This window comes from Leptosomus discolor, chromosome 1, assembly GCF_034619465.1.
Source record: "Leptosomus discolor isolate bLepDis1 chromosome 1, bLepDis1.hap2, whole genome shotgun sequence".
NCBI classification, from domain to species: Eukaryota; Metazoa; Chordata; class Aves; order Leptosomiformes; family Leptosomidae; genus Leptosomus; species Leptosomus discolor.
In genome coordinates this window covers 125617239-125630297 of record NC_141391.1, presented here as the reverse complement: position 1 = coordinate 125630297, position 13059 = coordinate 125617239, and the positions used below count along the sequence as shown (strand labels likewise).

The following is a 13059-nucleotide window of genomic DNA, read 5'->3' as shown; positions in this document are numbered from 1 at the left end:
CACTTGTAAGTAAAGATTTCACTTTGTTACAGAGAAAGTTACAAGTTAGGAAAAAAGATGTTTATCAAAGTAGAAATCAAACAGTGTAAATACATAGAAAAAGCACAACAGCAAACAGAACCAGTAACAGTATAAAACATTGTGCAGAATTTCTCAGAGTTTGGTTTTTATTTTACAAAACAATTCCACAGCTGTTAAAATTTAGTGTTGACACATTACAGTGAGGCATGTGGTTCTAAGAAAATACACCATTTTTGTGCTTTGTCCTACATGGTCACTATTTGCTATGGTTGTAAACATCAGTGTTTAATAAGACAAATGTGTGTTTAAACATCCTCTCCCCCAGTTTTGAGTATCTACAATAGCAACAGTGATCTTACTTTCATTAACATGAATTCAGTACCAAAACTAAGAACCCTTGTCAGAAACTCAGAGGCTTTTTCACTCTCTTAGCACACAGCAAAAGGGGATGAGCTTCAAGTGCCCACACCGCTCCACAAGACAGGTCCCAGAACCCGAGTCTCAGACTGCACAAAAGCAACTGTGCCATGAGCCTCCACATGCATTGCACGCCAGCTGCAATCCACCCACAAGTTATGACCGATTCAACCCTGTCATCCTGCACCTAGCTGAAAGCCAGCCCATAGCAGAGTCTCTGCCCTGTCCCGAACTCACACAGTAAGTACCCACGCATAAAGCCTAACATACTTTTTTTACTTGAAAAAACCCAACCCATGATTTCTTAAAAGAATTTCAACTTGGTGCAGGAATTTCTTCCTTGGTTTCTGTAACAACTCATGAACAATCTTATTACTGTAAATACTAACCATGACAGAATTGCTCACATCAGTGTAGAACCATCTCAGATAGTACCAGTATTCACAATGGACTTTGCTCTGGTTTATGTGAAGTAATGAAAAAAATCCCACATTTTAATGTATAGAATGTCAGTACTTTGGAACAGGTGACTACCACCCTCTCTCCATTTCCATTTCTACTACGTCTGGAAAGTCAGCTGATCCCAGATAGCACATTTCTTGCTAGAACTGTATGCTAAGGCTGCTTGGTTAAGGTTATGTTATCTGTACTGCAAAGAGTAAAAAAAGTGGCTAGGCAAGTTGACCAACGGCAAGGCTGGGCAAAAAGCTTGCTGGTAGAACACCAAATCCTACCAAGATGGGCATCCAACATCATACAAGTTTCCTTAGGAAAGTCAGCCTTGTATTAAGCATTGTAGGCAACTGAGCAAGGACTTTGGGAAGGAAGGAAATGCAAACATCTATTTGCAGCACAGTGCACACAGTGAACATTCCTGCCTCGAAGGACATTAAGATAGAAAGCTAGAGAGGGCTTCAGAAATGCCCACCATGAATCCTGCCAAGTGGCTAACCACAGCCGATACAAAAATTTAACACAAATGACAAAAAAAAATTATATAATGGTATAATCTAATTCAGATGGAAACTGGTCAAGAGGGAGCATTCATACACTAGTTTACTCCCTGATTACGTAAAATCATGTAAAGTATTTTAACAAAGTGGAAAATCTTTTGCTGCTAAACTTGGCAATAACCTGAACACAACTACTTAGAAGGGAGTAAGAATCTGAAGAGTTTTGTTCTGACAGAGAAGAGTTATTTTAAATCAAGACTGCTTGCAGGTGAAGCAACAAACCCTGAGTATGTTTCACATATTGGCAAGAATATGGTGAGTCCCTCCTGCTGTCTGACCTTCACAGGAACAGAACACAACACCAAAAGGCAACATAAACCCTAACGGCACTCTGGTGATCCTTGTGTCTTTGCCATCTCTCCCTGGGTTCCCTTCCTATAAGGGCACAATTGCTTAGGCTCATGTGCTCTGCAGTCAAATGAAGATTTGTTCTTTTCTCTTACTGAATAAAAGGCTGTGGGGCTGGAATGACAGCTTTCAAAAGTGTGTGTGGGGGGGGGATCCATTTACACTTACTCTCTATCTATTGGTAGTTTCCTTAATTTCCTACTTCTAAGTTGTTGTTGTGCTCGTAACAGTCAGCTAAAACCTTCCCATTAGCTAGTATACAAGTTGAAAAACTAATATTCAGCATACTCAATTCCAGTGTTCCTCCAGAGGAACTGCTAGAGAGTCAAGGTACCACAGTCCTACACAGACTAGTCAAGGAATAAGCAAAGGGCTTTTACTCCTTCTAACCTGAAGTATTCTGAAAAAGAACCCTAAAAGTCAAATTCCATTATGTTGACTACTGACAAGCCTGGAATGATGTTCCAAGTTAACATAACTTTCCTGGAGAGGGGAAAGAGAAATAACATATGCTATACTTGTTGTGTTTTCCAGGAACACCGAGAGGTGTTAAAAACTAAAGAAATATTGGAATGTAAAAGGCATTAGGAGTGCATTTCAGTTGCCCTTATGCAAAGGAATTCTGTAAACATTATCAAAGTCCTGATAGAAGACTAACACAGGTCCTTCGACAGATGTAAATTAGGTATTGAACCTACTCCCTGATTTAAAAAAAAAAAAAAAAAACACCACACATCGGTTTAGATACTTGTCTTAAATCAGTCAGGAAAAAGAGGTCTCTGTATTCTTTAATTACCAGTCTCTCTTGGGCATTTAACAAATTCTTCCTTTCAAGAAAAGTAATAGTCAACCTAGTTATTTCAACACTACCTTCCAAATCCTACAGGGGAAGAAAAAGGACCAGGACATAGCACTTGAACATCATCCTAACATCAGTGCCATGTTTTCAAGGCAGCATTTCCCATTCAAATGCCTTTGAAACAGTAACTTTAGCCAGCTGGAATACACAGAAAGCCTGTTAAAATTTCCCTTTCATACCACCCTCAAAAGGGATTTTCTTTTTTAGGAGGATCCTAACAGCAGGATGGTACTGTGCTTTATAAATTAGCAGAAGGACACTTAAGTTTAAGATTTGGAATTAACTCAGTTTCTAGTAACTGTCTGGAAGCCAGAGAATTATTCGGCTTCACTTCAGGCTTATACTTTATTGCCAAGTAGATCTAGGTTTTTCCTACATTAAAATCTTTGTGGTACAAAGTCAGGGATACACTTGCCATGCAAACACAATGCTGTTTAGATGACTAAACTCTTGGTAGATGGAGAAAAAGGCTTCAGTTCATGCTAAAGTCCACTGGATGATCATCTTCACAGACACTGACTCCAGCAAGACCGTTTAGTAAGACGAAAGGTGAAAGCAGTTAATATCTCACACAGCAGAAGTGGGAATCTGTGCTCAGATATTGAACAACTACCCACTGCAATGGTTTGGGAGTAAATGATTATACATAGCTCAGAAGATAAAGAGAATGTAGAGTGGCCTTGGAATTTGGATACCAACTGTTCAGCATTTGTTTGGAGCTGGCAGCTAGATTGTTAGATGCTTTCTTTGCTAAGACAGGCAATAGAAAATTGTAGTTTCTCCTCAAAGCAGAAGTAGTTCACTAGCATATGGAAGCTTTAGGTGAAATGAAACTGATTGCACTCAAAAAAAAAAAAAAAACCAAAAAGGAATACCAGAGTTTTAACTTCTTTACAAGTTCAGAAGAAAATCTATTCTCCCCAGCCCAGGCTGCTTTAACAGCAGCCCTCACCTTATCAGAGTTTGTCTTTTGAGAAAGGACATACATAAATTCTGCTTACCCACCACGCCCGCAGCTTCACACTGCTCCTGTGCTAGAGCTGGGTGAGAAGAGAAGCACCTTGCCTCATGTGAAAAGTTTCAGTTTTTTACCTTGTATGTATTGCTATTACCTGTAGGCAAGGCAAAGAACTAAGGTTCCTGGCAACTGACAAAAAGTGCTTTTTCTACAGGAAAAAGTTTTTACAGGTGAAAATGTCCCTTTCATGTATTTTAAGGAAATGCCATCAGTCTCAACTGAAAATTAAATACTTCATTAAAGATACAAACATTTCATACTTACTCCAAAACAGTCTTTTCATTTAGAGTTAAATCTTTTAGAAGTCTCATAAACCTAAAATTTTGTAAGAGAGGCATCAAAAGAAAGAATACCAGTATTTCATTATCCAAGGCAAACAGTGCAAAGATTAAGTGACATAAGGCTATTTGGAAAAAAAAAAAAAAAGTCAGTAAGAAATCAGCTGGCAACTGATTTCTTTTCCTTGAAAAAGAAATCTCCTAGACTGGCATAGTCCCATCAGACACAAGGTCTCCATTTTACAGACTTCTCATATTACTTTGTTACTTTTGCAAAAATCAAACAAATACAAGATTTTACATAAGAATTATCATAAATTCTGGATGTCTGCCCAGTTCTTCTGCCAGACTGAACTTCATTTGACAACAACCCTGTCCTACAGACACCATTGCTTTTAAACCAAGCAATTGCATACACTGGATTTAACACAAGGAGCTTCTAACAACAGGCTGAAAGGCACAGGTTTAAGACAGAAGTAGGAAAATACATACACAGTGATCTTAACATAGCTCTGCTATACTTCCTAGAACTTTGTGAAGCATTCAGTATTCCTGCTAGGACAGACAGACCAAAAAACATTTCTTCACAGCATCCCTGCAGGTAGGAAAAAGAAGAAAAAAAGAAAATAAAAACAAAAAAGTGAGTCACCTCAGTTATGCTGCTTGATAAGACTCATTCCATGCCGCTATCATACAGACATCGAGGACTTTAGAGGGCAGGTGTATTAATCCCATGTATTAACTGTGGTTACATAATTTGCATGACTACATGAATGCATTAGAGACAAGCGGGTCTGCTCACCGCCCACCTGCAGTGAAAGAGACACCTATAAGCCTGTGTTGAGGCGGTGCAGTAAAGAAAGGTGGGGCTGATGGAGCAAGATATGTGCTCAAACAGAGTAGCGCTCATGGGGGTGAACGGGGGGAAAAAGGTACACAGAAGAATACAGTTGTGTAGTAGCGTTTTGGACCAAGATTTTGGCAGGCCACAGACAAGCCTTAAGTTTTGCACGCGGTCAGCATACATATGTCTTTGTAGGAAGCCCTCTCATTTGTGACATATGTGTTCTCCCACTAGAGAAGATGCTTAGTTTCATTTTCAGGTTTAGGTACATGTATGTCTTCCCCCTAAAAGACCACCATGGAAAAACTTCTGAAGCCATACATTACAGTGCTTCTGTACGCTAATCTTCTGTATCATTAAACTCAGGATGACAAAGTGAGGGAATAGGGAAGCTCACCTTGCAAATGGTATGAAGGAAATGCTGTACCTAAGAAGAAAGATTTTTAGTTACTCTTCATGTCAGATTTTATTAGTCACAAACAACAATCACCACCCCTCTGGTGTTCTAAACAGGTAACTGAGATACACAACCAAAATGAAGCTTTGAGTTTGTGCACAATGGGAACAAGTAGCCCTGCAAGACATCTTAGCCCAGCCAGGTTGTGAAACACCACAGGAAAATCAGGGGGAATATTGTAGAAGCACTTTAAGCACAGTTCTCCTGCAGCCAATATTCTTCATGCTTCAACATCTACAGGCATGTAGGATTAGTCTTAAGGGTTGGCTAGATGTTCACATCAGTTTCTGTACTACTTCTGTGACACTATACAGAGTATCTATTAACTTAAAGAACACTGACACTTAATTTGATTGGTCTATCTGGGTTTTTCAACATGACATTCAGGAGAGTGTAAAAGAGAAGCATCAGGCAGTAAGCAACAAATTGATTTAAAAGGGATAGAAAAAAAACCAAACAGTTTTACTTCAAGCTCACAGAAATTAAACATGTTCAAAGGAAGTTCCCCCAGAAACGGAGCCCTGAGCTCCATCTCCAGAGCCTCTCAAGTGGTTTGAGAAACCAAGAAGCAGGAACAAGTCAGCTCCTCCTCACTGATGCATTGTCTTGCATCTAGGGGAATGGCGAGGTAAAAATTCTCCTTCCCTCTAACTCATGCAAAGTCAAAATCCACTCACAAGCGAACTACTGATGTTAGGTACAATAGAAAATGGAGTGTGTGGGGAAGAAACCACTTACCATGCCAAGGCAAAAAACTGTAAGATGCAGAAAAGGAGTGTGAGTCCTTCCTTACGCCACTGAAAGAGGAGAGAAGCGGGGAGGGGAGAAGAAACAGCAGACAAAGACAACAGTGTAAGAACCTTATTGTTAAAACATACTGCAGTTACATATACCTGTAAGACTCCAGTACTCACCCAGAAAGCAGAACACAGTGTTAGTATGAGACACAACTAGAAGAAAATAAATAATTTCTATTAAACACAGAAACAATTCCAGTTTTTATAGATATTGCAACACCAGAAGGGGTTCCTTCACAGAGACAGAAACAGATTACATCATTTCATAGTTTCATCCAATCCTGCGTAAGAATTCCCCTTATTTAAAATGCCCTCACTATTACCTTTCTGAAGTGAGTTAAAGCAATGAGGAAAAATCAGCCTTATATCTCCAGAAGATAAACCTATGGCTGCAAAGGAACAAGAGGAAGATGTTCCTACAGCTCTTCTGCAACATCAGCAGGTTCCTACTTCACCCCATGCACTTCTTGGTGTCACAGGTATACCCCACACTTCATCGTTTTGCCTAAGTAAGACTTTCCAGTTACAACTCCAGTCTTTCTGCTTCTGCACATGCCACATTTCCTGTTGACTCTCAAGGTTACCATGGGGTTGAAGTTATGTTATTACTTAATTCTACCAATTAAAACTACAATCCACTTTCAAGATCTATTTTCAGCTATTGCTTAGTAGCTCTCCTGTTTAATATAAAGTCCAGCATAGCCAGTCAAACAGGCACATTTTCTTCTTTCAGAGTTGCACTGTGTCTTTATGACAGTTAAAATCTTGGGGGCAGCAGGGGATAGTAGGCCATTTTGGATTATTTTCTGTTTTAACCCTCAGTTTTAGCAGGAGTCTCCTTTTAGTTCAAGTTTCCTTTTTCAATTTAAGACGTGACAGCTCATTTAGCTAAGACAAATGTCGATACTCGATCTTCCTTCATCAACATCTAACAGCATTTTGATACATAGCTACTATTGTGCTACTAGAGATTAGAATGTGCATGTTTCTGCTTGAGTAAAAAAAAAATTAGTACTGCATATTCAAGACAGTAACACACGCATCACCAACGAAATCACATGCTTCACCTCAATCATGACTATTGACATTAAATGTAATTTTTCCATTAGTTTTAAGGTGGTGATTTGTATATTGGTCTAAATACCACACCATACATCTAACAACTGGCTTTATTCCAGTGGACAACATTCCTGGCATTCTCCTGACTCCAAGCACACAAATGCATACAAAACAAACACACCAGGCAGTAGGCTTCTTGCCGGCTGCTGATCTGCGAGCGCACACAGTCCATTTCTCAAGCTCTATCAGTTGCCTGAGCAGCCTCTCTGGATGTTTAAAGAGAAAACAGGAAGAGCTGATGCCAAGCGAATGCTCTGAAGACATTCACACTGAAAACAGGAGGACAGTTTCGTGCAAGTTAAACCACCTTCCAGATTTTAGACTCTCCAAGAGAAAATGGGAAAGTTGGAGACAAAGAAGCACATGCACTTTAAAGAAGAAAGAGTCTGAAACTTAGCAGCAATTTTCACACACCACCCCCTGCAAGACGGCTGGCCACAATTCCTGTCTTCTGAAGATAAAAATAATTCCAAGGGCTGACTTCAGTTGAATTTGCAATTTCTTTGTGTCACACGAGTTTCAAAACCTGAAGCTATCAGCCAACTGGGATGACTTCTGTATATTTAATTCGAGATGACCAAGGCATAGGGATTCCCCAGTTGCTTTGTCAGGAAATGACGGTTTTATCAAGGTAGGAATACCTACACAGCTCTTTAAAGCAAATCTGATAGAATATAGAAAGACAAAATTATGCAAAATAGAATGTGTAATAACCTCCATAGTACAACTTTTAAAAAAATTAGTTTCCCATCTTTCATCTTTTAAACAACATGAAAATACGATGTTGTGACCTCGAGCACCCTAAAGCGGCACGTGCATGGTTCACACACACCAGCCACAGACCCTTAATGCTCACTGAGCATAACAACCTGGCTTCAGCTCAGTCTTTCATAATAGGAAGGTGGCTTTCTGGTGCTACACATACCTTTCCACTATAGCAGATGTACAGGACGTTTGATGTTTTAAGAAAGAAAGAAAAAAACAAACAAACAAAAAGCCCCACTCACATCTTGAGACATAGTTAGATCAATATGAAAGGACTTTACAATGCAAATTATTTACAGGTTAGCATGAGTTAAAACGGATTCCTTTGATACTCACTAGCATAACAATAGTAGCAATCAAACGTGTAGGCTCAAACATCCTTTTCAATTGTTTCATCGGTCCCATAAGAAAAAGAGTGCTGTGAAAAACAAACCAAGATGAACACAGAGGTAGAAAGGCAAAAGTGAAGCTAGGTAAGCGTCCCCACTAAGGGGGGTTCTTTTGTCAAATTGCCTGGTGTCATATGGGGCATCAGTACACTACAGTGTTATGGTAAGCAGTGCTGCATAACAAAAGAAACAGGATATACAGTGAGACAGAATCCATCCCTCCTTTTCTTCGGGCAAGATATTTATTCTGTAATTTTATTCACACTTGTTCAGTTACAAATAACAAGCTAGAAGCATAGGTCAAGGTCAGCTTCAATGAGATAATTCTTGACAGATGCTTTGTTAACCTGCTTTTCAAAACCACCAGCCACAGAGGCTCTGCATGGATTGCCAGGTAATCCAGCTCAATTCCTCTACATAAAGGGCTGTTTTCAAGCCTGGATCCATTCTCTGATGCCTTACCAGACCTGCAGCCCTCATTTAGAGCCCTGATGATTGATACTGCATGAATTACACAAGGTGAAAGGTTTATTTAAGGTGACATTTCTGCCTCATGTACTGTATTATTCTGCCTGGTTACTGTATTATTTCCAATTCCATTCCTGTGCTTTCTAACACCTTGTTGAGTTTCCTCAATCAGAGCAGGTTGCATCTGTCCCAGTCAGCAGGCCTATGCTTCAGGAATCTCAATGGCCACAAAGGCTTATCAAACAGGCCCACCCTAACAGACAGACTGCCCCAAATATATTCAGCACCACACAGAGAACGTTACCAAACGCAAAACAGCAAAGAATTGTATTTATCATGAGGGGTGAAAACCTCAAACAGAAAGCAAAAAAAACCTCAATGCTCAAAGCATGAGCTTGATTCTTCCTTACTGATGAGTAACTTCTACCTTGAATGCGTGGCTAGTAACAATGAACAAAAGAAGTCTCCTTACAATTTCAGGGCACTGAAATGCTGTTCTTTAAATTCAGCAAGACATTAGCAGATCTTCTCACACAAATGCAACAGTTCCTATCACTTCTGCACCTTCACCTACCATTCTGCTTTAGCTTCTCATCTTTATCAGGGAACTAGTATGTAAAGACTGTTTTATATATTAGGGAACTAGTATATAAAGATTGTTACCTCCCAATAGATGCAATATTCCCCAGTGTATAAAACACTGCAAAGAGTATCAGCCCTTTCTTTGGCACCCATAGCAGACAAGAACCCTAAAAAGGAACATTTAGGGAGAGAGAGGAAAAAAAAAAAATTAACATCGTTTTTAAATCACAAAAGAAATATACACAAGAAACATCACAACACAAAAGAAGTCTTAGGAAAACTTAAAACTGCAGACCCACTCACAGAAAAGTAAATTGCATTTACTGGCATTCTCGTGAAAAGTTAGTGCATTGCATCTAACTGGGACCGAATCAGATGTTGCCCCAGAGACTCAAAAAAATCCCAAAACAAAACCCAACCAAGCAAGAGCCTACAGCAAGGCTGTAATTATTCGGGTTCCTGAAATTCAAATATCAGCGAGATGTGGCAAAAAAGCCCTTACCAAAAGTGAGCACAGGCATCCTATTGCAAAACAAGCAATGAAGCCTTTCACTCTGGTGCCCCAGCCTAGTGAAGTGGCATCGATAACCTAGAAACGAGAAAAATAACGGGTGCACGTTATCATTTACCCATAGACCTCGCCAGTCATCGCCTCCGAGATGCTGAACGCGCCCTAGCTCAAACGGGGGCTACTCAGCGGCCCGCAGGCAGCGCGGGCGGTGCCGGGGACCAGCCCCGCCGGCAGGAGGGGCCGCCGCCTCCCGCTGCCGCGGGCCCCCCCACCCCCCTCGCCGGCACCGGCGGCTTTTCCACTGTGGCTGCGCCGCCAGCACCCCAAACAAAGGGGCGGGGGCCGGCGTTGGTTTGGCGGACTCACTCCCTGTTCAGAGCGAGCAAGTGCAGGGGCACGTACCCGCTCCCCCGCTTTATTTCCGGTCTGCCCGTGCCGGGCCGGCCCAGGTTCGCTCGGGAGACGGAGCCATCCCCTCTCACAAAAGGGCAGCGGCCCCCCCTGCTCGTGGGGTGAACCCGGGGGACTTTTCAAGTGAAACGCCCAGAAACCGGCCCCGGTCGAACCACCGTCCCCAGCCCCCCCCCGGCCAGCTCCGCCCCGAGAAGCCGCAGACCCAGCGACGGGCTGAGGCGGCGCGGGCCAGTCCCGCCGAGTGCCGACGCGCGCCGAGGGGCGGCCCAGGGCCTCCCCCCCTCCCGCCGCCGCCCGGGCCGCGGCACGCAGCCCCCCGGAAGGGAGGCAGGCGCAGGGGAAGCGGAGCGTTACCTCGTCCAGGCCGCTTGGCTCCTCCGCGTCGCGGCCGCTCAGCACCCGCTTGAGCTTGTCCATGCCGTCCGCCTCGGCCCGCTCCCGAGCAGCTCTGCCCCGCGCACGGCCGGACTGCCCTTCCCCGCCTCAGGAACTACCAGCTCCGGCCTGCACCGCGCCGCCGGGGCTACCTGCACTCGGCAGGTAGGTATAGGTCGGCGGCGACGGCGCAGAGGCCGCCGGGGGATGTAGTCCGCAGGGCGGAGGGGCGGGCCCGCACCCGGCGGTGAGGGGGAAGGCCCCAGCCGCCCCCGGCACCGGCGAAGCGCCCGAGTCCCGCTGGGGCAGGCGGGCCCGGGGCCGCCTCCCGTCTGCCGGGGCGGTGCCCGCCGCTACAAGGGCGGAAGGCCTGGCTATGGCGTAGCTGGTCCCGTGTTCCCCCCGGCCCTCCTGGGGCAGGTGCGCGAACTTCAGTACCGCAGACCTTCGGATCGCTGAGGCTAAGACCAGCCTAGGGCCGACGCCCAGGTTCGTGTGGCAAAGAGATTATCTCCGCAGGGATTTATAGGTTCGGCTCGGGTTTTCTAGGCGACAGCAAACACTCCTGCTTTCCCCAAGAGTCAGGCATTTCTTACTCTTCCGAGCATAGGACAGCTGACACCTAAACCACCCAGGTGTTTTCTAGACTTCAGGAAATAAGAGTCCCCACCTTCTGCCAGTTTCACTTCTCTAGTTGTATCCTATCTCCTCCCACCACTTTTGAGTCCATTACTTGGCAATAGTGTAGGTCACAGAAACAGTAATAGATTCCATTTTGCTCCCACTACTGTTGCTCTTCTCCTGTTCTGGAAAAGTCTCACCTTATTTTCATAACTAGCCAGAGCGGTCCAATGACAGGCAAAGGCACACGGATGCAACATCATACTAGCGTGCAAAGTTCAGCACTAGGAGTGGTTATTTCAGTTTATTTTGCTCAGATAAAACAGAACTATAAAATGTTTGGTACATTTTATTTAGCGACATACAAGAAAGAATATAAACTGCCACATGTTAAACTTGCCACAAATCAGCTGGAGAATCACTCCCCCCACCCCCCTAAAATTATGTATCCAAAGTGGTACTTTTCTGTGGAAAAATTTGTACCAGAGAGCTTGCGGTACACCAGTTTGTACTGCGGCTTCTTGATAATCTGTGTGGTGTAAGGGAATCACAAAGTGCTCCAAGTTTTACCCTGTAGTAACTGTAACTTCCTAAACATGTTCTTGTGATTTCCCCAACACGTGTGTTCCACTTAAATGCACAGCACCCAAAACAGATGGATATCTCGTATCTATATAGTCAGGATTCAAGGCCATTCAAGACAACTGTATCAACAGGTCACAAATTAGTAAGTATAATGGACAAGATAAAATCCACAGTATAAGCTAAACATGCAGAACACCCTTCTCAACGCCAAGTGTCGATTCTGGGGGTTGGCCCCCAGGCTATACTTTAGCCCAATGAAGCTTAATGTTAGCGTCACTGACCAAACCTGTACCACAATTTTAATTAACGAATGCAGATATAGTTTCTTTCATGCTGGCACTACATCAGCTCTCCTCTCGGTCGCTACCAGCTTTCAAGTGTGTTTTTATAAGCCTTTAAGGCATGTAAAATAGTATATGCTTAGAGTAAAAGAAGTGCCATGATTTACTTCTACCAGCAAAGTATCTCTTCACCTCCATTTGTTGTTCCTTTTCACTCTCTCCCCATATCCCTCTGTCACTGGAGTGGACCTAAATGATCTTCTATTACCAAATGAATTTCAATCACTTCCATGCTGCATTCATTTGCAGCCCCTTCTTCATCCCAACCCTAAAGTCTTTAGAAAACAAGTGGAGGAAGATGAAAAAAGCCAACAGAATTTAGGACCCTGATGGGGAACACGTGAATTCACTCACCCAGATCATATCTGGCTGATAATAATTTCTTTCAGACACTGTTTAATTTCAGTTCTCTTCACTCATTTTATCCTATGGATCATAAGATTTTTTGCAGTAATCCTTTCCAAAATATTCCAAAGATAAGGCTGAAGGTGTATTCAGGAGAAAAAAAATTCTAATCAATAACTTTTTACAAAATAATCCTCACAGACCCTCAGCGAGGTAGGCAGGCATGTATTAACTCTCATTTTTACATACAGGGAACAGAGGCACAGAGAAACAACTTCCCTGTGGTTAGTGTAAATCTGTGACACAGGAAAAACTGTAGTTAGTTCCTGCTTTTCGGCCTTATGATCGATTTATTGACCAGGCTGCCTCAAATAAAAGTGAAACGAAGTGTGGTGTTTGTTTTTATTAAGAAAACAATCACTTAGATGGCAGTAGACTTTTTTCTAAAAACCTCAGGGTCTTCTCTAAGTGGAACCCATTTCTCAAAAGACC

At 42.9% G+C, this 13059-nt stretch overlaps 1 protein-coding gene across 1 annotated transcript; it reads right to left on the bottom strand.

The window, feature by feature from the left end:
* Positions 1-4282: 4282 nt before the first annotated feature.
* SFT2D2 (SFT2 domain containing 2) lies at positions 4283-10717 on the bottom strand. Its single transcript, XM_086463899.1, has 8 exons — positions 10655-10717; positions 9878-9964; positions 9457-9542; positions 8273-8354; positions 6170-6205; positions 5994-6052; positions 5196-5225; positions 4283-4549 (listed from the first exon to the last, which is right to left on the bottom strand). The coding sequence occupies exons 1-8, from the start codon at positions 10715-10717 to the stop codon at positions 4510-4512; spliced, it is 483 nt and encodes a 160-aa protein (XP_086320025.1). The 3' UTR covers positions 4283-4509.
* Positions 10718-13059: the final 2342 nt, after the last annotated feature.

Bases quoted from the DNA above. Each gene is read 5' to 3' on its own strand.
- SFT2D2 (XM_086463899.1), bottom strand. From the start codon at position 10,717: ATGGACAAGCTCAAGCGGGTGCTGAGCGGCCGCGACGCGGAGGAGCCA. The intron at 9,543-9,877 runs GTAAGGGCTTTT...GTTCCTTTTTAG, and splicing joins GATGCCTGTGCTCACTTTTG to GGTTCTTGTCTGCTATGGGT. The intron at 6,053-6,169 runs GTGAGTACTGGA...CTCCTCTTTCAG, and splicing joins CACTGTGTTCTGCTTTCTGG to TGGCGTAAGGAAGGACTCAC.